At 42.3% G+C, this 22,401-nt stretch overlaps 1 protein-coding gene across 3 annotated transcripts in view; it reads right to left on the reverse strand.

Moving 5' to 3' along the window:
- PCYT1B (phosphate cytidylyltransferase 1B, choline) overlaps nucleotides 1-22,401 on the reverse strand; it is a 45,216-nt gene that overhangs the window by 3,936 nt on the left and 18,879 nt on the right. For all 3 annotated transcript variants that reach the window (XM_084617090.1, XM_084617088.1, XM_084617089.1), the window contains 4 exons: nucleotides 20,987-21,138; nucleotides 18,845-18,923; nucleotides 10,301-10,443; nucleotides 5,403-5,591 (listed from right to left, as the gene is read on the reverse strand). In XM_084617090.1, coding sequence (XP_084473216.1) covers nucleotides 5,403-5,591; nucleotides 10,301-10,443; nucleotides 18,845-18,923; nucleotides 20,987-21,138 — 563 coding nt within the window. The remainder of the gene's footprint in view (nucleotides 1-5,402; nucleotides 5,592-10,300; nucleotides 10,444-18,844; nucleotides 18,924-20,986; nucleotides 21,139-22,401) is intronic.

Below are 22,401 nucleotides of genomic sequence, written 5' to 3' on the forward strand. Positions count from 1 at the left end.
TCCTGGGTGAGCCAGAACAGACTTCGTTTCACTCTCGCTTAGCTGGGCTGGCTCCACTGTACCAACAGGAGTCAGTCAGAGAAATGTAAAGTCAGATTGGGCAACCTGGTGGTTATTCACAGAGTTGTCCCTTAGGTAGGGCGAATCGGGGCAACCACTCCGAGCCCCACGCTTTGGGGGGCCATGTGGGCCAGTGCAATTAGCCGGTGCAGTCGGTCCCAGAAGTGACGGATTAGTCACTTCCACCCAGGCCCCGCACTTCCCTAGAGACGGCCCTGGTTATTCACATCTGAAGTCAATGGGACTACGCTTATGTGATGTGTGTACAAACCGGCCTTCACTTTGTTGTTGTAGCCAGCGGAGATGACTCTGGATACAAGTATGGGGTGAAATCCTGACCTTATTCAAGTCAGTAGGAAGTTCTCCATTGACTTCACCCATGGAATAGATCTTTTGAGCAAAACAAGATGCCACATTTTGGTGTAGTCACTTTTGAGAGCAGCAATGTACTGTTAAGTTTGTGACAAAGGAGACATAGAGCTTAACCTTCAAGGTGGAGTGGGGAAGGTGCTGTCTGGGATACTTCTTTTGGAGCTCTTACTACTGCCTGAGTCACTGAATTGTATTGGTAATTCTTTCAACAGCTTGCAGCTGGACTGTGCTCTTGTTCAGGGCAAAGTGTAGCTCAGGTGTGACCGTGTGTGAGCTAACACATTGTAACTAACATGTTTCTAAACAGCAGCAGAGGCAGGGTTGACACTTTTGACAACAATGTTAACAACCTTGGCCCCTTCTGGGCTTCCTTCGAGGATTGGACCACAACCCACTAACACGGTTTGAAAGGTGTTAAACCCTGTTTACACCATTGTTTAGAAAGATGGTTAGTTAAAATGTGTTTGCTCGCAAATGCCCTATATTTTTAGTCTGCACAGAGCAAGTGGCTGCTTGCAGCCCGAGTTCTAATGAAAAGAATAAGGCCTTATCTACATGCAAAAGTTGCACCACGAACCTGCTAAACTGCTGCAAACTCTTATTTTTGGCTAACGAACCTAAATAAGCCTAGTTTAAGCCAAAATAAGTGTGTCCACACAGCCTTTGACACCAGTTTAACTAACATGATTTAAAAGCACACCTTAAGTTTTTGCCCCAAGACTTCCTCCTCCAGAGTATTTCCACGCAAAATAAGAAGAGCACTTTCTAGCTAACAGTTCTGCACAGCAAGTCAAGGCCTTGTCAGCCAGCTCTTGTCCAACAAAACTGCGTGACTTGCTCTCTGCCAACTAGCCGCAACTTCATCTGGCAGTGTTAAGCTTTTGGGTCACCTTTTGTCTCATGAAGCTGGTTTTCTCTCTGTCCAAACTCTGAGCCCTTTTTGCTGCCAGAACTTCTCCTGGTCAGAGCTGGACAATAATCTCCAGATGAATCCTGCCCCACCCTCTCATGGCTAGCTTCCACTGCTGCACGGAAGATGGAGATGTGTCCCCCTCCTGCTCAGTGCTACAGTTCCAATTCTGTGCCTGCCGAATACCAGCTGGATCTACACATCTAACCACAACACACATAACCCATACAAATACAGGCCAGAAATCGTAACAAAAACCTTGGGTTGGATTTCATTTTCCATTGCTCTAAAGAGGAATAACTGGCAAGGTGTGTTATGATTTGGTTTTTAACTTTCCTTTGAAATATGTGGTACTTGCCAGTGCTGGAGGCAGAATAAGGGTTAGATGAATGAATGACCTGCTCTAATATGGCACATCACATGTTTCTAGTGCCATGCATGGCCTCATGGCTGAAGTACAGGAATACAGGAGATCATCTATTTCAGCTGTGCCCAGACATCTTGTGTGGTTATGTAAATTGCTCAGTCATGCTATAGCTCTATTCTCTATCAGGGATAGCAATACTTTTCTATTAGACCAGTCATAGGGCTATGAGAAGGATAAATCTATGAATGTGTATGAGGTGCTCACATACTATAACAATTAGTATGATTTCAAAAACCATAAGTAGCTAGTAGCTAGCAATGTTCTGATCATACAGCTTGCTGAGTATTTTCTGCTTTTCTTTTCCTCTTGGAGGACCCAAGAATTCCATGATTTTTCTCAATTTGATTTTTTCCCCCAAGTCATCAAGATCTTGTGCTGTGGTGACCTTCCTTCTGGCCAAGAAGGTTGGATGGCTCCCTTTGGAGCTTGTCAGATCTACTACAACAGCAGCGAGAGGCATTGCTGAAATGAATGGAAGGCCCTTCTGACTTCTGGGGACTAAGCTAGTTTCTTCCACCACGCTCCTGGTTGCTACTGGCCCAGGGAGTGAAGTACCAAACTAGAATAACAAATCTCAATTAACTCCAGAGCCCCCACACCAACCTTATATTTTATCTTCTATTTGAATAGAACTCTAAAAATTAACTAGCCTTTATCAACTTAATGTCACACTCTGCCTTCAGCTGCAAAACCAAATGGTAGAAGAGGATACAACCCCAGTAAATTCAACTTCAGCACAATATTCAGGTTGGTATCCCTCCCACACCCATGGCCATGTGTCTCTACTCCTGTCCTGCTCTCTAGGTTTGAACTATTCAATGCTTTGTAAATCTCCTGGGCTAGCAGAAAGTTCTTGCTCTCTGCAGTAGCTTCCAGCCTGCTAAGTAGAGGACCGGTTCGGGCAGGAAAGGGTTAATAGTGTGACTAGTCCAGCGCTGTCAGAATGTAATCAATGCTGGCAAAGATCCCAAGCCTGTAGCAGCATCACAATCAGTTGCAGTAGCAGTCCCAATGAGGGGTTTTAGTGTGGAGGGGTAAGAGAGGAAAGTGATGTGGTCTGGCTCTGTAAAGTATTGGTGCAAGAGTCTTTGTTGGGTTTAGGAAGTTCTATGGGGCTGTGCAAAAGTTGCATTTCCTGTGTATGGAAGTCTCATTTTCTGTACAAAATAAAAGTGACCAGGTAAAGAACCTAAGCATTGGAAAACTCCCTCTGACGGTCTGCAGCTGCTGCTATTTGAGCTTCTGATTCTACAACACACTATAGACATTTCAGTGGGGTCATACTGCCACAGTTTACGGTCAGTCTAATCAAAATCCAGGATCCTGCATTTAGTGCACAATATACTTTCAATCTGGACCCTGAAGCCCACATATGACTGACTTCAGGCTCCGGCCAGTCAAACATATTTCCAACAATGATCAGGATTGCTCTCCACAAGCTGAGATGTCCCGGTTGGGGAACTGAGCAGGTTGCTCTTTAAACTAGTTTCCTATAATGTTGCTCTATTTCTGAGGGACTTTTGTAACCATTTTTATTTTTTAAAAACATGGACCTTTTTGAACATCTTTCTTCAAATAGTTCAGCCCAGAGCAGCAGAGGCTGTTATACTCACACCACCAGCAGGTTTGCGCAGGGAACTTGCTCATTATCTGCTTTACGTTGTACTGCACTACACAAGTGTGAGATTGCAAGACCGCTTTCGGTCTGGCTCTTTTCCTAGAGTTTTATATCACATTCACTATTATTGTATCACAGCACCTGTGGGACTATCTGAAGGAAATAAACTGTGTATAAAACTATCTTGGTGAACAAATTCTCAAATGAATTCTATCCATCCTTTGCAATTTTGAAAAACAGCATTTTAACCTTTTCCAGAAATTATATATGATTTTAAGTGGGTTGCCCAGCCCTTAGTTTATCTTTTAGAAAAGGGATGCCAGCACAAAGTGTATTATTTCACAAATAGTAATTATAATAATAGCATATTAATGGAATGCAAATGACTGATCTAGGAATATAACATGCCTATAACTATTCCTGGACTTTTAATGTCAACATTCAAAGCAACATCTAACTAACAATGATGTGGCAAATTAATGTTAATAACAGTTTTGACACTAATAACAAGTTATCATTATTAAAAAAACCAACCAATTTCCAGTTGCCAGGCTGAAGATGATTTCTGAAAACACCTCAGTTCACTGTCACTAAAGCTTTCCTTAGAACAGTGCCAGCTCTGATTTCACTCTTTACCAGACGCTTTTATGGGACTTTGCTCTGCAAATGTGTCTGCATAAAATTACATCTGGTTTCCTACTCTGCATCTGCCATCCTAAATCAGAGAGCCAACAAATATTCTTTAGCAGGAGTTTTAGCCGACTGTTTTTCACTAAGGAATTTCAGTCTATAAAAATATCTAATGTTGAAGATAAAATATTTCTCAATGGTATTTTTTCTAGTGCTTAGAGCAGGGAACTGAGTCAAGGCCCTGGCCTCTATTCCTAGCTCAGCCAATGACTCAGAGCATGGCCTAGTATAGTGCAGATGCCACTTATCTTAGCAAAGCAGTTTTGCCAGTAATGCTTATTCCAGCCACATGAAATGAACTATATTGGCAAAAGCACATGCTTGCTGGTATAACTGCTTCTGCACTAGGGGCTTTTGCTGGCACAGCTGCACCGATCAGCTCACATCTCTTCACACCCCTGACCAACAGAGCTATGTTGGCAAAAGTTTGCAGTGGAGACCTGGCTTTAGGCACTCTACCTAACAAATAAGCCACACTCTCTGTTCTGAACAGCTTACAGTCCAGTTTTAGACATGACACACTAAATTAGAGTAACAAACGTGGGGAATGAAGGAAAGGGTAGGCCCAGAGGTGCAATTTTGTGTGACTCAGTTAACCCCTCTGTGCTTCAGTCTCCCCAGCTGTAAAACGAGAACTGTAAATAATCCTATGACCACCTTTGGGAAGCTCCATGAAATCTCTGGATGAAAGTGGCTGGGTCAATTGTTCACAAAAAGAAGTGACTTACAAAAGTGCATCTTGAAGCCTGGCCTAAGATGTGTATCTTTCTGCAGACATCCCTATGAGTCTGATTATTAGGGACTGAAATAATTTCTCAGTATAAATTTACACCTGACTACAACATGACCATTTTTATATTTATTATGCTATTTTAAAATATTGCCAAATTCAGATTTTTTAATGTTTCCCTGTCTCTTTATTGCCATTTTCTGGAGTATAAGCTTTCCCTGATATAGGTGCATAACTCCTGTTTATTGATGATGCGGGAGGGAGGGGGAAATAGGCCTCTGTGTATAAATGTACAATGTATCTGTTAATACACAGTACTACCTAGTGCAGTCTTACACTGTAACATACTTGGTCACTACATAATGTTGGCAGTGCCTTTTAAAAATACAAACGCAGAAATTGGCCTGAAAAGGACATTGGAAGCGGGAGATGTTTGCACTGTGGTTCTAGTACATGTTGTGGGATGAAATGAGTGGACTTGGCCCTGACCTGCTAGATCGGCTTTCAAAACAAAGACTGCAGCAAAAGCACTTGCTATGGGTCTGTGTTAAGAACAAATCGAAGGCAGACAGAATTCCTGGAATGAAGTACCTACCCAAGCTCCGTCGGGTCCAAACAGCTCTAAAAAGTTGCCAATGAACTCTCTGGACTTCTCTTCCCATTTCTGAATGAGGTCATGGCTCTTCTCTTCCACCTTATTAACAAATTCTTTTGATTTTTCCTCTACATTTTTCACCTTTTCTTTCATTTTGTCTACTTGGTTCTGAAAGCGATATTTCTTTTCCTGTTTGAAAAGTATGTGTGGACAGACAAAAAAATTATCAAGTGGGTTTGGGGAAAGAAGAAAGCTTGTTAATTGTGCTTAAATACACAGGGCTTTTTCTGACTACTATTGTGTAATATTTTAATATGTAAATGTATGGATGTTCTGAAAATATTTATCATTTAGTGCTTATCATGTGTTATGTTCCCCAGTAGAAAAACAGAGTTCTAGATACATTAAAATAGAGTGTTCTTTAAAAATAATGTCAATTTAGTATTCGTGCAAGTAAAGAACTAATACCCAGGCCTGTAGCAGGCAACATGCAAATTTCCCCACACTCTCTTGCCAGTGCATCCCAATACTGGCTTGCAGCCCTGATGCTATCCCAGTCCAAGGTATCTCCTGTGAAGAGATCTCTTCAAAACAGAAGAGAATCTTCATGATTGTGGCTTTGGATAATCAGCGGTCCCCTGGTTATACCTGAGAGGTTTGTCTAGGCCAGAAGGATAGCTGACCAAACAGTTGAGGAGTGGAGGAAAAGAATCAATGTTCAGAGATCCGCTCAGCTCATCGGAAGAGAAAAAGAATGGGCTCTCAGCGCTGCTAAGTGCCTCAGATTCAAAGCTTTAGTCTTGAAAAGCTTCTAAACTCCTCAGAAGCACAGCCAGTCATGCAGAGCTTAAAGGCTCTGAAGCTCTGTCTCTGGAGATCTTATGAGCTCTGTAGGAGCAGAGCTTCAGTCAGTTCACAACCAACTTTTGGCGGCCTGGGAACTTCAGTTAACTGGAATTCGAGTAAATCTGGATTACACAGTAATTAACTAATTAATTTTCCTCTAAGACAAATGTTCTTTAGCTCCACTGTGGCAGCTTAACCTATAAAAGTGCAGCTTTGGTTGAAGAAGTGGGAGTGTAAATTTGGCATCTTATGACTCAAGAGAATCTACTTCCTATGTATAGCCAGTCATATTTTCCTTGCGGGTCTTGTTAGTATTGCAGTTAGGTGAGTGTGAGATGGATTTTATTCCAGCTCAAGCATCATCAGTAGAATTGTTGAAGTCCAGTTGCAGAATCTTTATTAGTTGTGAGGAAGAACAAGCCAGAAAATACGCAGCTTGACTTCCAGCTTCCAGTTTGAGTTTTCAGGGTTGGCATTCAGAAAACTTTTTGTAAACCTGTTAATTAATCAGATATGATAGGGAGTCATTGAGGTCTTGATTTTTCAAATGTGGCCATGCAAATGCATACACCAAAATATGTGAGCATTCACACACCTGATTTACATGCACAATTCCCACATTGCAGATGCAAATTAGTTTTGTGCTTCTGGTGCAGCTCGTTAGTTATCTGCATGCTTAAATATCCAATTTGAGCAGGCAGTTATGGTAAGTACACAAATTAGACGCATGTGCACACACCCCACACACCCACCCACACACACACCTGTGCACTTGAACTTTTAAAAATTAGCACCATGGGACAGTGAAAAAGGAGCTCTACAATGCCATTTTAGAGCTACTTTCAGAGTTGACATGTGCTTCAAAGTTTACAAGTTCTAACACAGGCCCATACTTTTACTAAGTCATTTTTATGCTAAACATTTAATGGAACTAGCAATTGCATTTTATCTTAAACTCAAAATATTAGCACCTCCAAGCTGTTGCTGACACAGAAATTCAAAAGGACACAGGAGCATTTGTTTTTCAGCTTAGTAGGACTAGCCAAAGTGGCTAAATCAGGATAACCCCACCACCCCAAACCCCACAGTTACATAAGCAACCAAGCCTTAATTTAGGAACGCCAGCATTTTGATTGTCTACTGGTCCCTTTTATTTGTTTTGAAACACTAGAAGCCCTTGGAGAAGAGCAGAGCGTCTCCTGTTAAACTAGTTTCAGAGTAACAGCCGTGTTAGTCTGTATTCGCAAAAAGAAAAGGAGGACTTGTGGCACCTTAGAGACTAACCAATTTATCTGAGCATAAGCTTTCGTGAGCTACAGCTCACTTCATCGGATGCATCTGATGAAGTGGGCTGTAGCTCACGAAAGCTTATGCTCAAATAAATTGGTTAGTCTCTAAGGTGCTACAAGTCCTCCTTTTGTTAAACTAGTGTAACCCTAGGCCAGCAGGGACTTCAGAACGCATTAGGCTAGGTTGACACCATTATGCTACAGACCTTGCAGCGACAGGCTAAGGTCATCCATGTAGCTGCTCTTTGCAAGCCTGAGAGAGCTCTCCTGTAGGCATAATTAAAGCACCCCCAATGAGCAGCAGTAGCTATATTGGCAGGAGAGCGTCGCCCACTGACACAGCGCTGACCACACCGGTGCTCCTGTCGCTGTAACTTATGTTGGTAAGGGGGTGTGTTTTTTCACACCCCTGACTGACAAAAGCGCTAGTGTAGCCATAGCCTGAGTCTCTAGAAGTGGGGTGAAGAAATGCCGCATGTGCTATGCAACAGTAATACCCTCTGACCAGTTAAGAAACAGATTTGATGAGCTCCAAAGCAAATTCACACCCAGTGTTCCTCTGTCTGAATGATGGCTGCAGTATTGATCCTCCTGCGTGGATAGTTACAGCAGGGAAAATATGGGGAAGCCTCTAGGTCTAAAAGAAGGATACATAAGATGCCCCTACTCCCACCTCAAACATGAACATAGAAACTAGCAGTACAGTAGACCTGGACTGAGAATGAAGGTTCAGAGGGAAAATCTAAGGATCCCAAGGATCCTCCTAAATTGGAATGACCGATAAATCTTGAGTCACCGCCTGAATTAAATTAGTGAGCCCCTTCATGATGTGCCATTTCCAGGTGGGAAATATAAGATCCAGTGCTCCGAAATGAAATGAAATATGAAACAAAGACCAAGAAAATGCCTATGTCTGTGTTTCCAACTCCAGCTGAGAGGTGCATATTACAAAAAAATCTATAGACTGTCTGATTTATTCTATCTCAAGTACGGGAGAATTGTACCACTCAGCCTGTCATTCCTTGGCTTGAGAAAGGGCCAGATTTAAAAAGGTTCTTAGGTGCCTAAAGAGACAGACAGGCCTTTGGTGGGACCAGTGCTTAATTTGTAATGAAAGAGGTGCCAGGGCTCAAGCAGTTTTTTTTATTTTTTACTGACGTGGCAAGCCCAGAGGTGCTGGGGCTATGAACCACCAAGCCGAGAGATGCCGGGGCTCAGCCCTGGCAAGCCCTGATACAAATTAACCACTGAATGGGACTTACCAAAGTGCCTAATCAAGATAGGTGCCTAACTCCCATTGCAAGTCCCAGGGTCTAATCCCACACACACAGTCTGTCCTCATTGCTTAGAAAATATTTAAGGGGGCACTCTTCAAAATTACATGTCTGTCTGAAATAAGTTTGTTTGCTCTTGGAACAAGTAACACTTCAGATTACTGTAAATGAACATTTGGAGGGAGAAAAATCTTTCCCCCCCATTGCCTACTTTGTGACCTGATAGCATTTTATTTACAGTTTCCCCTGTTGCTCATATGGCTCTTTGACACAGCAAAAGGGGGGGATAGATTATTAAAGAAAAAGTAGGAAAATATAATTGCAATCCCACAAAAATTGGCAAGGTGTAAGACTTGACAATACTTTTTACTCATTTTTTTCAAAATTGGCTAGACATCTGCTTAAGTGTTTCTCTTTAGCAAAGTGCTAAAGTGAGGGCTAATGAAATAAATACAACTATCCTGTACATGGCAAATAAACAGGAGAAGTACATTTTGTGATGCACTGTCCTTCCTTTCAAATTTTTTCTCATTAACTAGCTGTAGTCATTCACAATGTCCTTTTGTAATATGGCACAGTGCAGAGGAGCTTTTCAGCATTGTCACTTTCCCGGGGCTATGCTGCTAAGACTTGAAAGAGAAAATGGCGGAAGGAAAACTTATGTTTCCTTCACATCTTTACCCTTCTCCTGGACAGTACAGAGAGTTCTGTCATTAGACACTGCTTAATTTGAAATACTGCATCCTCCAGAGCAATCCTCAGCAACCTCTGAGCTTTCATATTAGCTCTCTAATTCATTCCGTTCTGCTTAGGTTTTGTGTCACATGTTATATGACTTGACACACTGCTCTCTGACTTCTGCAAAATTTGTCAAAACAGTGGCTCACCACAGATTTCCTTTTTCACCCCCTGGGCTTACACTGGACCCTTTAAGCTTACTTTAACATCTTTTTTTTCTTTTCTTCAATGTAATTGCTTTGTAGAGGAAGAAAATTGATTGCAGACACTTGTGCTTTCCACGCCTTTTCCTTCTGATCTCTGGCATTTGGCCACATCACAGCAACAATAAGGAAACAAAGTCAAACTGCAGGCTGCTTTTTGGAGAGACTGTGACTGTCTTCCTTACATGATTGGAAGCTTTTTTTAGCAGCAGTGTTATTAAATTATCAGCAGCTCCATGAGAAGTATGCAGTAGTTCAGAAACATAATGGGAAATTGGGAGTATTGGCTTTACTTAAAGAGCTACAGTTTCCAAGAACTATGCCAAGTGGTATATTTGAAACTGATACTTGCCAGGACTTCTTAAAAATAAATCTCAAGCCCACCAATGTTCATTTTTCCCAGTTAGTTTTAACTAACTCCTCCTCTGTTTCATCTCCCATGTCAAAGACACTAATTTTCCTCTTGTGCATCTTAAACCCTACTCCAAGGTTGGGCTTCTAATGGAAACCCTATCAGAAGAGGGAGAAGAGAAGATGTGCTTACTTACATTTATAAAACTAACATTCAGCTCTTTGGCGGTATATCCTCTTTGGAGGTTGCGTCGGGCATAGACATCATAATCTCGTACAATTCTAGTAATGATGTCTGATGTTGAGATACCTTCAGTTCTCTGTGTTGGTACAAACATTCCTGGTGAAAGTGGAAAGCAAAGAGAGATGAATGACATGACAAGACATCACAGCAGTTAGGCAGGGATGCATGTTTTAGCATGAATACTCCTGTGGATAAGGTGGGTAACTGGGAGCTGAGAGATATGCAGTGAAATTCTGAAGCTAATGGGAGTTTTGCCATTAATTTCAATGGGCCCGGGATTTCACTCATGTGTTCTAATCCTGGGTCTGCCACTGGTTTCCTGTATGACCTTGGAGAAGTCATTTAGTTGCTTTGTGCTTCATTTTTTCAGCCTGTAAAACGTGTATAATATTTGCCAGCATCCAGTGTTATTGTGAGGTTTAGTTGGCTGTCTGTGGCATTATAAGATCTTTAGATTGAAGATGGGCAAATTGTTATTCTCTATTGCTATTCTCATTCCCTTGAGCTCTTTGATTCTCTCGTATAGCAGAGATTCTCTATTGCGCTGAAGGGGTAGTACAAAGGAAGTGTTGTTTGCTTGTACTCTTTCACAGGAAGAGGAAGTACAACCGGGGTGGTGAAGAGCGCTACTTATTATTATTACTATCTTATTTCCTCTAAATATTTGACTAGTTTTTAACTGTTTGCCATTAAGACTAGCCCATGCGTACTGTTAAATAAAGCCAGAGGCAGAAGCAATATTAGCAGTAAATGTGAATACATCTTCTGTACAGCATTGAGTGAAATAATGCACACCATGCAAAGATGAAAACTCAACTCGTAGAGCCAGTGTCTGGCTTATGAAGTAGAGATGACTGTGTTAAGCATTCCAAGCTCTCATCTAGGGATAGGCAAACTAGTTTGAATAAAATAATTCTACTGGTCAACCTGGAAAAAGAGTAATGGCTTTGATAGTTCAGTGTGAGTTAACGGCAATTAATCGACAGCCCTAGTAATGACCTAAGTAGATAATGGAGACGGAGGTTAGGCCACCCACTACATGAGCCTTGGGCCAGCGGAGCTCAGGTTTCACACTTCCACTTGGAAGGGAGAGCAGTTTAAAGGCACTGTTGGTGAATGATTCACAGCCCAGAGAGGCATTATACTGAGAAAACACTGTTCTCCCACCTTCAACTCAGAGTGTCATAGAGATGGAAGGATATGTAAAATATTAAATAATAAAGGGAGGAGAACCTCAGGGCATTGTCTGGCCCAGACTTATGTAGGCCAGATAGAAATGCAAAGGGCACGCACTTTGAGGGCCAATAGAGTAACCGTGTCCAAACAAGCCAAATAAAGCTCCAGATCCAACCATTTGTTTTAACAGTTTATATAGGAAAGTGCAGGTGATACGGAGTTGTGAGGCTGGACTGGAAATAGTCTTGTGAAATAATAGTACTTACTACTTAACGACTTAAAGGATTGTACAAATATTAAGTAATTAATCCTCACAATGCCCCTGTGAGGTTGTCACGGAGACACTGGGCAATGCTCTGGAACTACTCCATACGAAGCCAGTCAGAACTCTGGGGGAGCTTCCTCTCTGTGAGCAGACTGTCTCCAGAGCAAGAAGCTTACACAGCTTCGACCTTCCTGAGTCTGACCTCAGAGCATTCAGCATCCCCTTCCAGACCGTGCACTTCCCACAGCGAGTCCACACAGGCGGGGCTCCTGGGGAAACCAGAGGATCCTGCACCCTAATTCCGCAGTCAGACTTGACTCTCAGCCAGCCAGTAAAACAGAAGGTTTATTAGATGACAGGAACACAGTCCAAAACAGAGCTTGTAGGTACAGGAACCAGGACGCCTCAGTCAGTCCATCTTGAGGGGCAGGGAGGCCAGAGCCCCAACTGGGCCCCCCTCCATCTCCCCAGCCAGCTCAAAACTGAAACTCTCCCATCCCTCCTCTCACCTTTATCTCTTTCCCGGGCCAGGAGGCCACCTGATCTCTTTGTTCTCCAACACCTTCAGTTGGCACTATTGCAGAGGAGGGGCCCAGGCCATCAGTTGCCAGAAGACAGGGTGTCGGCCATTCTCTGTGCATACACCATCACACTGGCCCTCTAGGGCTCTGCAACAATCACACACCCTTATCCCACCACCTAGATGCTTAAGAACTGCATAGGGGAAACTGAGGCACCCACACGGTATTCAGAGAAAACATTAAGAACATTCCCACTTCGTCACAGAGATAAGTAAGCATTGTTAGCCCAATTTCACAGGGTTCAGGGAGGGAATCAAGAGGCAACAACCTCTCATGATTTAATGATGAGCACATCATTTCCCCCCTCTATATTCTGATTAATATTCTGCTAAACAGTTTTAATCATTGTCACAATATTCTCCCTAGCATGCTTTTCAGAATTGCAGCAGTTGCTAAGGAAGCTATTATGGGAAGCAGTAAAACATATCTAAGCACAGGTTAGAGCTAAGAGCATGCCTGAAAAAATACTGGCTTGCAATTGATTTAGCTTAAACCACATTTTTAGTCAGGTTTCACAAACAGACCCTGGCATGTAATATTGGTAGGAGAGCAATGCTTATGTTTCTAGAATGAAAAAGACTCTTTATTAAGGAAACTATTTGCAGACATGCTGCATCTGCAGCTAGCATTCTAGCCACGTGCACACAGACTGACTTCTTGGCACCTCCTCCAAACCCTCCCTCCTGTAACCTGTGTTCCTCCTTCCAAGTTTCATGCAGGTTGCTACGAAGTTGAAATTTTTTTATAGTCTTAAACAAAGCTATCTTTACAATAGGAGATCAAGAATCACCCTTCTGACCAGCTTTTACCTGCTGTTAATCTCTGTTACCTGTCCCATATTCATTTTGTGTGTGAACCTTCTACTGCTGTCCAAGGTAGTTTGGTGCAAGAATCAAGTGCAAAACATCCAACAGAGATCCACAGTGAGGATAAGCGTGGATGGGAAAGGAGAATCAGCCCATACTTTTCTTAAAATGGGAAATTGATGCTGGTTAGTCATTTACTGAATGGTCTTCAATGTTACTAGCTAAACAAGTCACATTACTGATTGTCTGGGGCATATGTAGGACAGATAACCTTGCAAAACTGAGAAATAAAATTAAGCATGGTTCAATACAATTTTCTGATCTATTGCATTTCTATCAATCATCAATTAAAAAAATTAAGGATTTTCTGAGCCCACTGCATAGTTCCTTTAAAGCTATACAGTCCGTTTTTATTAAGGTTCTCCTCATCTATTAAATCTGGTTGTCTCCTTTTCTTCCATTCCCCTCACCTGTTCTAATGCTATTGTTCTTCAGCACCAAACCTAGCCTCCTTTCCATGGTGTTGAAGACCCAATTTGCTGCAGAAAACATGGAAGGGGAAGGGGTGCAGACCATGGAGAACTTTTGTAAAGGGCTATACAATCCCCATACACAGCACTGCTCCCCAACAACTCTCTACATGGCAATGTGAAAGGGGTTGTGGGGCTAAGGAAAGTGAGAAGTGACTAGGTTCACAACTATGCAGGTTCATTGACCAAATCCCACAGGCCAGGAGGACTGACTGCAGTAATAATGTTTTCATATGGTGGCCAAGGATATCACCTACGGAGATTTCAAAGCATTTTACAAAGGAGGTAGGCATCACATGTGGGAACTGAGGCACAGCGCAATGAAATGACTTGCCACACACCAGGCCAGTAGTAGCTCTTGGAATAGACCCCAGTTCAGTGCTCTCTTCACTCAGCCATGATGCTCCATAGTCTTGGGGAACAGATTCCATCTCCCTCCATCCCTTCAGAGATCCCAAACACACATCTGCTTACATCAATTATCTAGTGAAACCCCTCAGCCAGAGCCAACGTGAGATTTTAATGTAAAATTAAATCTGCAAGCTGGGCTGACCGTAGGAACAGGAGAGGTGGCGTTACTGGGAAACCTATGGACACAGCACTGATTCCAGTTACAAATAATGGCCATTAAAAAAATTGTAAAGGCTTTTTCTGCTCCCTTTTTAACCAAATGTACCTGAGAAAGCTAACTAAGGTCATAGGGGAAGAGTGCAGTATGCAATTGTACCAGTAACCCTTTGTGATGGGGACTGGCCTTTGAAACCTGACCTAGGTTATGTGACTTAAGTGAAGAAATAAAGTTACAATTACTTGTCAGAACTGTGTCACACCTTTGTTTTACAGTAATGGAGAAGTAAGTGTTGGCTCCATGCAGCAGCCTGAGAATTGCTAGATTAGCCCTCACTGTCAGCGCTTGCCAAAGACTGATTAGTAATGATACTGTAATGTTTGACTAATATGCTCTTAATCTGTTCATTTTTGACAATGTGAATTCCTCAAGGAATCAACACATAATTAACCTATTGGGCACTGCATATTGTGTGTTCTCCTCTGTTCCCAATCCTCAGAGGTTGTGAGTCTGTTACAGCGCCCAGTTTGACAGCCTGGCACTTTAGCTCAATCGTACAGGCTAATGCTTTTAGCTCACTACAAGGTAATAGTTACCAAACACAGTGAGCGTTTCACTTAACACTTGCAAATTACTGCATAGTAGATTCTGAGGCCCTAGGAAATTCTTGAGTGCACACATTGATGTAGGCTGGGAAGAGGGAGAAGTCTCACGTGCCTGAAGCAGTCTGCTCCAGAGAGCTGTGGGAGGAAGGTTTAATTGCTTCCCTCTTCTGCAGTGTTCATTGTGTTATGATAGCTGCTCAAGATAAAGAGGCTTTTGACATCACAATGGTTTAAATTTTTGTCACAGGGCCTGTCAAGTTTCCTTCCCCACTCTGAACTCTAGGGTACAGATATGGGGACCTGCATGAAAGACCCCCTAAGCTTATTCTTACCAGCTTCGGTTAAAAACTTCTCCAAGGCACAAACTTTTCCTTGTCCTTGAACAGTATGCTGCCACCACCAAGCGTTTTAAACAAAGAACAGGGAAAGAGACCACTTGGAGACATCTTCCCCCAAAATATCCCCCCAAGCCCTACACCCCCTTTCCTGGGGAAGGCTTGATAAGAATCCTCACCAATTTGTACAGGTGAACACAGACCCAAACCCTTGGATCTTAAGAACAATGAAAAATCAATCAGGTTCTTAAAAGAAGAATTTTAATTAAAGAAAAGGTAAAAGAATCACCTCTGTAAAATCAGGATGGTAAATACCTTACAGGGTCATCAGATTAAAACATGGAGAATCCCTCTAGGCAAAACCTTAAGTTACAAAAAGACTCAAAAACAGGAATATACAATCCCTCCAGCACAGCTTATTTTACAAGCCATTAAAAAAACCAAAATCTAACACATTTTCTAGCTAGATTACTTACTAACTTTATAGGAGTTGTAAGTCTGCATTCCTGATCTGTTCCCGGCAAAAGCATCACACAGACAGCGCAAACCCTTTGTTCTCCCCCCTCCAGATTTGAAAGAATCTAGTCCCCTCGTTGGCCATTTTGGGTCAGGTGCCAGCAGGGTTACCTTAGCTTCTTAACCCTCTATAGGTGAAAGGATTTTGCCTCTGGCCAGGAGGGATTTTATAGCACTGTATACAGAAAGGTGGTTATCCTTCCCTTTATATTTATGACAGGGCCCAATCCATCTCCCATTAAAGACAAATACAAAGAGTCCCATTCACTTCAGAGTTGGACTGGATCCACTGCCTCTGAAGCCACAGATCACACGGCAAATCATTTGTCCGACATGGAGGAGACATAGGTGCAAGAGAGCAGACTCAGCAGATCTTGTGAGTCAGCGAGCATCACAACAGTAACAGAAGCCAGCAAGGCATTTAAAGGATTGATTTTTTTTAAAATAGATGTAGGATGGAGAAAAAGAGCAACATCCTATCATGATAACATTCATTTAGAATGGCAGGTGGAATATTCTGTCAATTGTCTGACTTCAAGGTGGCATGAGAAGGGGGGAAAATGGGTTTGTGTCTTTTATTTTTGTTGCTTTATGATACAATTTTCAAGCCTTCTTTATGCATTTGTTTTTTCCTCCTTACTGATTTTTGTAATAGAATTTGGGGCCTTTTCTGCCTATATTCCATGGCAGATTCTATAGATGAACATACCTAGGGTAGAGGCAGTCCAATATGGACCTCCCAATGCAGATCTAGTTTACCTGGGTACTTATTAGATACTATGGTGCTGAGTACTATAGAAATAAACAGTTTTTGAAATATATTTAAATATCTTTTTGCTAAAGAAAAGGAGAGGGAAAACTGCTGGGAAATAAAATGAACTCGGGGTTTGTATAAAAGTTGGCATTCCTACAGCAATGGAAACTTTGCCCATGCTGCACATTGGTTAGATTTTCAAAAGAGCTCAACTTGCTCTTAGTAGCGTCAGTGTTCAGCACTTTTGAAAATCCAGCTAGACATTTAGATGCCTGAATGGGATCTGAGGTCTTCTGAAAACCTGACCCACTGTGTTTGTATATGCTACGCTCACCAAAACTATACGAAAAGAACAGTATTGAGGTTACAAAGTCAAGCACTCAAAAGTTAGGAAATGCCAGAATTAAGGTCGTCTGTTCAATCTTAATTCAGATCTCTTGTTCAGTGGAGATAGTTCAATTCCTATGAAATTCTGCCAGAAACCAGGCAGGTTTCCAACAGAAGCCTTCCTGCCAGGCAGATTTTGGAACCTTTCTGATTTCCTGCCACCTCTCCTGCTGGCTCCTCAGCAGCCCGTGTGGTGGACTGACAGGGAGCTGAGAGCCTGGGCGCCCCAGCTCCCAGTTGCTCAGCAATCCAGGCTTCTAGGCTGCCCAGCTTGTCGAATTTCAAGTCCCTGCTCCAAAGTATAGAGGCACAAGAGCCTCTCAAAGAAACTGTCACCAGAATTTATTAACATGGGTAAAACAACATGTATTTCCCTCGCCTTTTTCTTGGAGAAGGCCAAACTGTTTTGGCTGAAATGTTTCAAAAAATTCAGCCTGAGGTGGATACCTTAGCATGGAAAGCTTCAGCCCAAATGATTACGGTTTGACAAAGTTATAAAGCAACCAAAACCATGGTCTTATAATGGGAAGTGTCCGGCAACCTTCATAGTAGGTGGTGCTACCAGTTCTGCCTATAATATCATTGTGTAATGTATTGTATACCTTTAACAACATACACATACAAATCCATACTCACTCGTTAGCTATCTGTCATAAACTAAACAGTTAACAAGAAAAAAGAAAAGGAAAACAAGATTAGCAAATACTATATTCTGCAGTGGCCTTGATTTAATATTGGGTTATGGCTGCAAGGCCCTGGTGTTGAAAAGTCGGCCTTTGGAGGGGTGGGGATTGGAATGGCACAACTGCCAGTGGCCCTGGAGATGGCCAGCATGCCCCAAAGAGAACAGTGTAACCCAGGACCGGATATGGCCAGGACAACTGGCGGGCGCACTGATTTAGTTTATCCCGGTGGGAGACAGCTACCAAACCCTGATCAATTTCAACATGCGCTGACAGAATTCATTAAGGCCACCAAACTGAGTCCCTGATGGACCAAGGGAGAGAGCAAATTCGACACCGTGGGACTCTGCACTGAGAATACCTAGACACCTATCCTCACACCCCAGGAACGAAAGCTATGCTCAGCTGGTCTCAGTTGTTACCATGGACACTGAGGAAGAGGCAGGGCTTGATTCTTTATTGTCTTACGCCTGTGCAAAGTGGCTAAACAGTGTCATCAGATCAGATTAATCCATTCATTTACACCAGCAATGTGATTTACACCTGCAAATGTAAATGGTGCGAGGCAGTGGAGAATCATGCCTGCTCTCTCTGCGGCAAGAACAGTTACTATTTGCTTAATTTAAAATTAAGGGTCCTTTTTGTTTTATATGTTTGAGCTGCACTATAGTTGGAGAAGGAATGTGAAAGGGGCTCACACTCAAAGACAGACATGAATGAGCTTCTTTCTCACTTATCCTAAGGCCACATTAAACTCCTTTAAGGCCCTCTTGCAGTGCCGGAGTCATGTAACAGGGTCCTTGGTGTAAATGCGTATCTGGTCCTAATGATTTTTAATTGCTAACTGTACATTTTCCCCATAATAGGAGTCACACTTGTGGGTCAGAATAGAGCTGCACCTTAGCCTAGGGAAAACAGATGACTTAATGTTGGCCATGGTACTATAGGTACATGGGAAGTAAACTCCTTTTCCAGCATTTCAGTACTACTTACGAACCATCACAAATCACAACAGTAACCGAAGCAGGAATGTTTACCGCCAAACCAAATGGCTTCCGGAAGGTTACAGTTGTAACCTATTTTTGTTTATCCAGCCCAGGGCATCACCGGTGGTTTCAAGAACCTTTCTGCTGAAGTCAGCAGCACTTACTTGTTGACTGGCCAGAAAGGAATGTGCATTTATCTCTGTTTTCCGTCCTCCAGCAGGTGTGGTTACACGGCTGTAAAATACATAGATGGGCTTTAAATAAAGGCTGAAATGGAGAGAGTTAAAACAGAAAACTGCCCTCACCTGCTTCCTTTATGTGCTTGTACACATCGTCCGAGCCAGCGGAGGAGTATGGAATGTCGTCATGGGCTACAAAATCAATCTGCAAAAGATACAGGAGAAGAAACAATCAGATGCAGCCATCAGGTAATCTGCACTGGTTTTGGAAGAGCAGTTTCTTTTCTGAACTGTGTTTGTCTGCCTTTGAAAGTCTCATCTGAAAGGTACTACTCAAAACATTGCACTAGGGGCTCGGGCTACAACAGAGCGCACCATGTGGAATTACGGTAGCACTCAGGACTTTTGGCTCCAAGAGCACAGGTATAACATACCCTTGCTTTGTGTGTGATGTCATTCTCTATGCACAAAGGATAAGGGACCTACTGCTGCTACTGTCACCTACAGGAGATCTCCTTTTAGAGAGTTGACTTTTAAAACTGAAGGAGCAGGGTTTCTATTCCCAGCTTTCCATATTTGTATGTATGTGTTTTGTTTATCTAGAAACTGTCTATCAAACTGTAGATTCACTACAAAGGACTATTTCATTTGAGCTAAAGTAAAGTCCAGTGAGCTGTAGCTGCATTTGGGGTTATATACACTGTAGGGCAGTCAGTAGGGTGCTCAAAAACTCACATGCACTTGACCAGGTCTGAAGTTCTATCCATTAGAGGACAATGGCACACGTACATACTTTTGACTGATGATGGCAAATCACTGGGAGATTTGCCTTTGATTTGGTGGGAGCAGTTCAGGGGCATCATTTCAGAAAAATTCAGAGGCAGGGGGCCAAGTTCTGTCAGTGTTTAGAAGATTATATGTGATTGTATTATATCCTGCAAAATCTGGGGGGAAGGACAACAAAAGTGGAGCTCAAAGAGCTATGAAAAGTTTGAGGAGGTCAAACCAAGGTCGGGGAGAGCACTTGTCCCTCTTACCCCACAGCAAATGATGACCCTGCTGCAATTGATTCTTCAGCAGCTCTATGCCACCTGAGGATCCCCCATGCAAATCAGCCCACGCACACCGAATAACTGGGCCCCAGGTTTTTCCTAAAGAGAGACTGAGCCCTGGTCTACCTTACAGAGTTAGGTCACTGAAAAGTTTACATCGACCCAACTCTGTGAGTGTCTATGCTAAAATTTTGCTCCCGCCAACCTAACTCGCCTGCTATACTGATTTAATAGCTCCACCTTCGTGTCAGTGTTGACGTAGTTAGGCTGATGCTGTGTCAGTGTAAACATTGCATTGCTTACATTGACAGTTGCTAGCTTTCAGAAGCCGTCCCACAATGCCCCACACTGACAGTTCAATTGGTGCTAGCGCTCCTGGTGAGGATGCGCACTGCTGACAGAAGGAGCAAAGTGTCGATACGCACAAGCAATGTAATTACTGTATGCTGACATAAATTGGATTAACTTAATTCTGTAGTGTAGACATGGTCATATATAGTTTGTTGCTAGAATAGTCCCTTACATCTGCCCCTGAACATTAACACAAAAGAGTATTCTTATTTGTTACAGTTAGGCTAACAAAATTAATCTAATCATTATCCACTTGATTAATCCAGATGTGGGACACCACCATGATCTCTCGTCCTATTGCTTTAATCCAAATCCTAAAAAATGCTAACTCTGTTCTTAGCATTTATTTGGTGGATCTCACTTGCCATGGCATCAAGAAGATAACATGCACTTCACTTATAGTATAGCCTCAGGAGTTAGACTTTAACTGTATGAAATAACAACTGGATGCCTCCGAATATGGGAGTACCTGGCAAGTTGTGGGTATTTTCAATCCTTAGTCACTTTCTAACCCATGGAAAGTCTCATGATATAAATCCCTGATGTATGCTTCGCTCCAAAAGGCAGGAGATCTGAGAAGAGTGTCCTGTTATCACAGGTCAATGAGTTAAGTTTGCATTATTGACGCACTGGTACTTTGAGTCAGTCTCCAAAAAACAGAATACGTGCCCACTTCCACTTACATCAAAAAGAGCTAGAGAACAGAAAGTTTTCTGATTTAGAACTGGCAGGTGATTTGTAATAATTGGCTGTCAGGAATTGAATTACTTAATTTATTCCAGCTAATAGAATCTCATATCCTTGTTATGTATTCCCAGCAGTTAATTTACAGAAGGAAGGGAAGGGGTCTGGAGAAGAATGGTACCTTATGTTTTTCTAGGAACTCCGGTGTGAGCGTCCAAGGAGCATCTCTGATGACTTCATCTACATAGCGACAGTGTCTGAGTGCCTCATACCGCTCGGTTTCATTCATTACAGTGAAGCCTTTGAACTTGTGGGTTAGATCATCACTGCAAACTGACAAAAGAAAAATCAACAAAATATTTCTATGTTAACTTTGCACAATTAGCGCATCTGGCCAGTAAGAAGTTTCTGATCAATATCCTTATTTTAAAGTTGTTTGTTCAGTTACATTCCATTTTCAACCCAAATAAAGATGTGCCTCTTTCTGTCTTTAGAACAGAGACCAGAAGTTCACGCTAAATAGGAGGAATGCTCTGCAAAGTTCCAGAAATTTGCCTACACGTCTCTAAATCACTGTTGGACAGCTATATTGAAACCAGCACAAATTAATAGCAAACAAGCGCAGTCATAGTGGCCTGGGCTATGGGTTCAGCAGATTTCACAGCATGTGAGGTTGGACCTGATCCGTATTCAAACAGGAAATCTCTGAGGAAAGCCCAGCTGTGGGATTGTAAGAGGCAGTGTGCTCTTGAGGAATGTTGCATAGGATGTGGACTCAGGAAATTTTATATTCTAATCCTGGTTTTTAAGAAGCTGGGAAAAATGGCCTATATCCCGGGGTTGTTGTGTGGATTAGTTAATGTTTGTGCAGCATTCTGAAGGTGTAAAGAACTATACAAATGCTAAATCTTATTATGGCTGCAGGAAGGGTTATTGATGACTCACCAGCTGGACACTCTCCCCTCTGTATCAGCGCTGACCTAACACTCCAGTGTGGTGCTGGTGGATGCTCTTCTGCTGAAGGTGTCATTTTTTGAATAAGATGTAAAATAGAGGTTCTCACTACCATGATCATTAAAGATTTTAAGGCGCTTATACATAAGCAGGAGGAGTACCTTATTGCTGGAGTCCTGGCCAAATTCTAACTCAAATAGTTATATACTCATCTAGACTTTCAAATGGGTAAGGGATGCCTCACTTCCCATTACGGAGTTGTGGTGTATGCTGGCAACAAATGTGCCACAGGTCAGTGCATTTTCAATAATGAGTGGAAATATCTCTCCATGTATTTACTTTTATTTACAGTCTGTAAATCACCTTAGGGTCTGGTTCTCCTCGAAGAGACGTGCTCTATCAATGTTACTGATTATCAGGAGGTAGCATATTTAGTTTATTTCTGATTTGTAGAAAATATTTCCTTTTAATTGTGCCTGTCCACCTATGGTACACACCCATCAGCCACCAAGGGCTTCTTTCTGGTTACCACACTCTTCTGGGCCTATTGGTTTGCAAGTTATTTATAAGATCTGTTTAGTGAATTACTTTAAAAAAAAATCTTAACTCCAAATAAATGTTTCCACAACAAGAAATATGACA

This window comes from Lepidochelys olivacea, assembly GCF_965140295.1.
Source record: "Lepidochelys olivacea isolate rLepOli2 genome assembly, chromosome: 1".
Lineage (NCBI taxonomy): Eukaryota > Metazoa > Chordata > Testudines > Cheloniidae > Lepidochelys > Lepidochelys olivacea.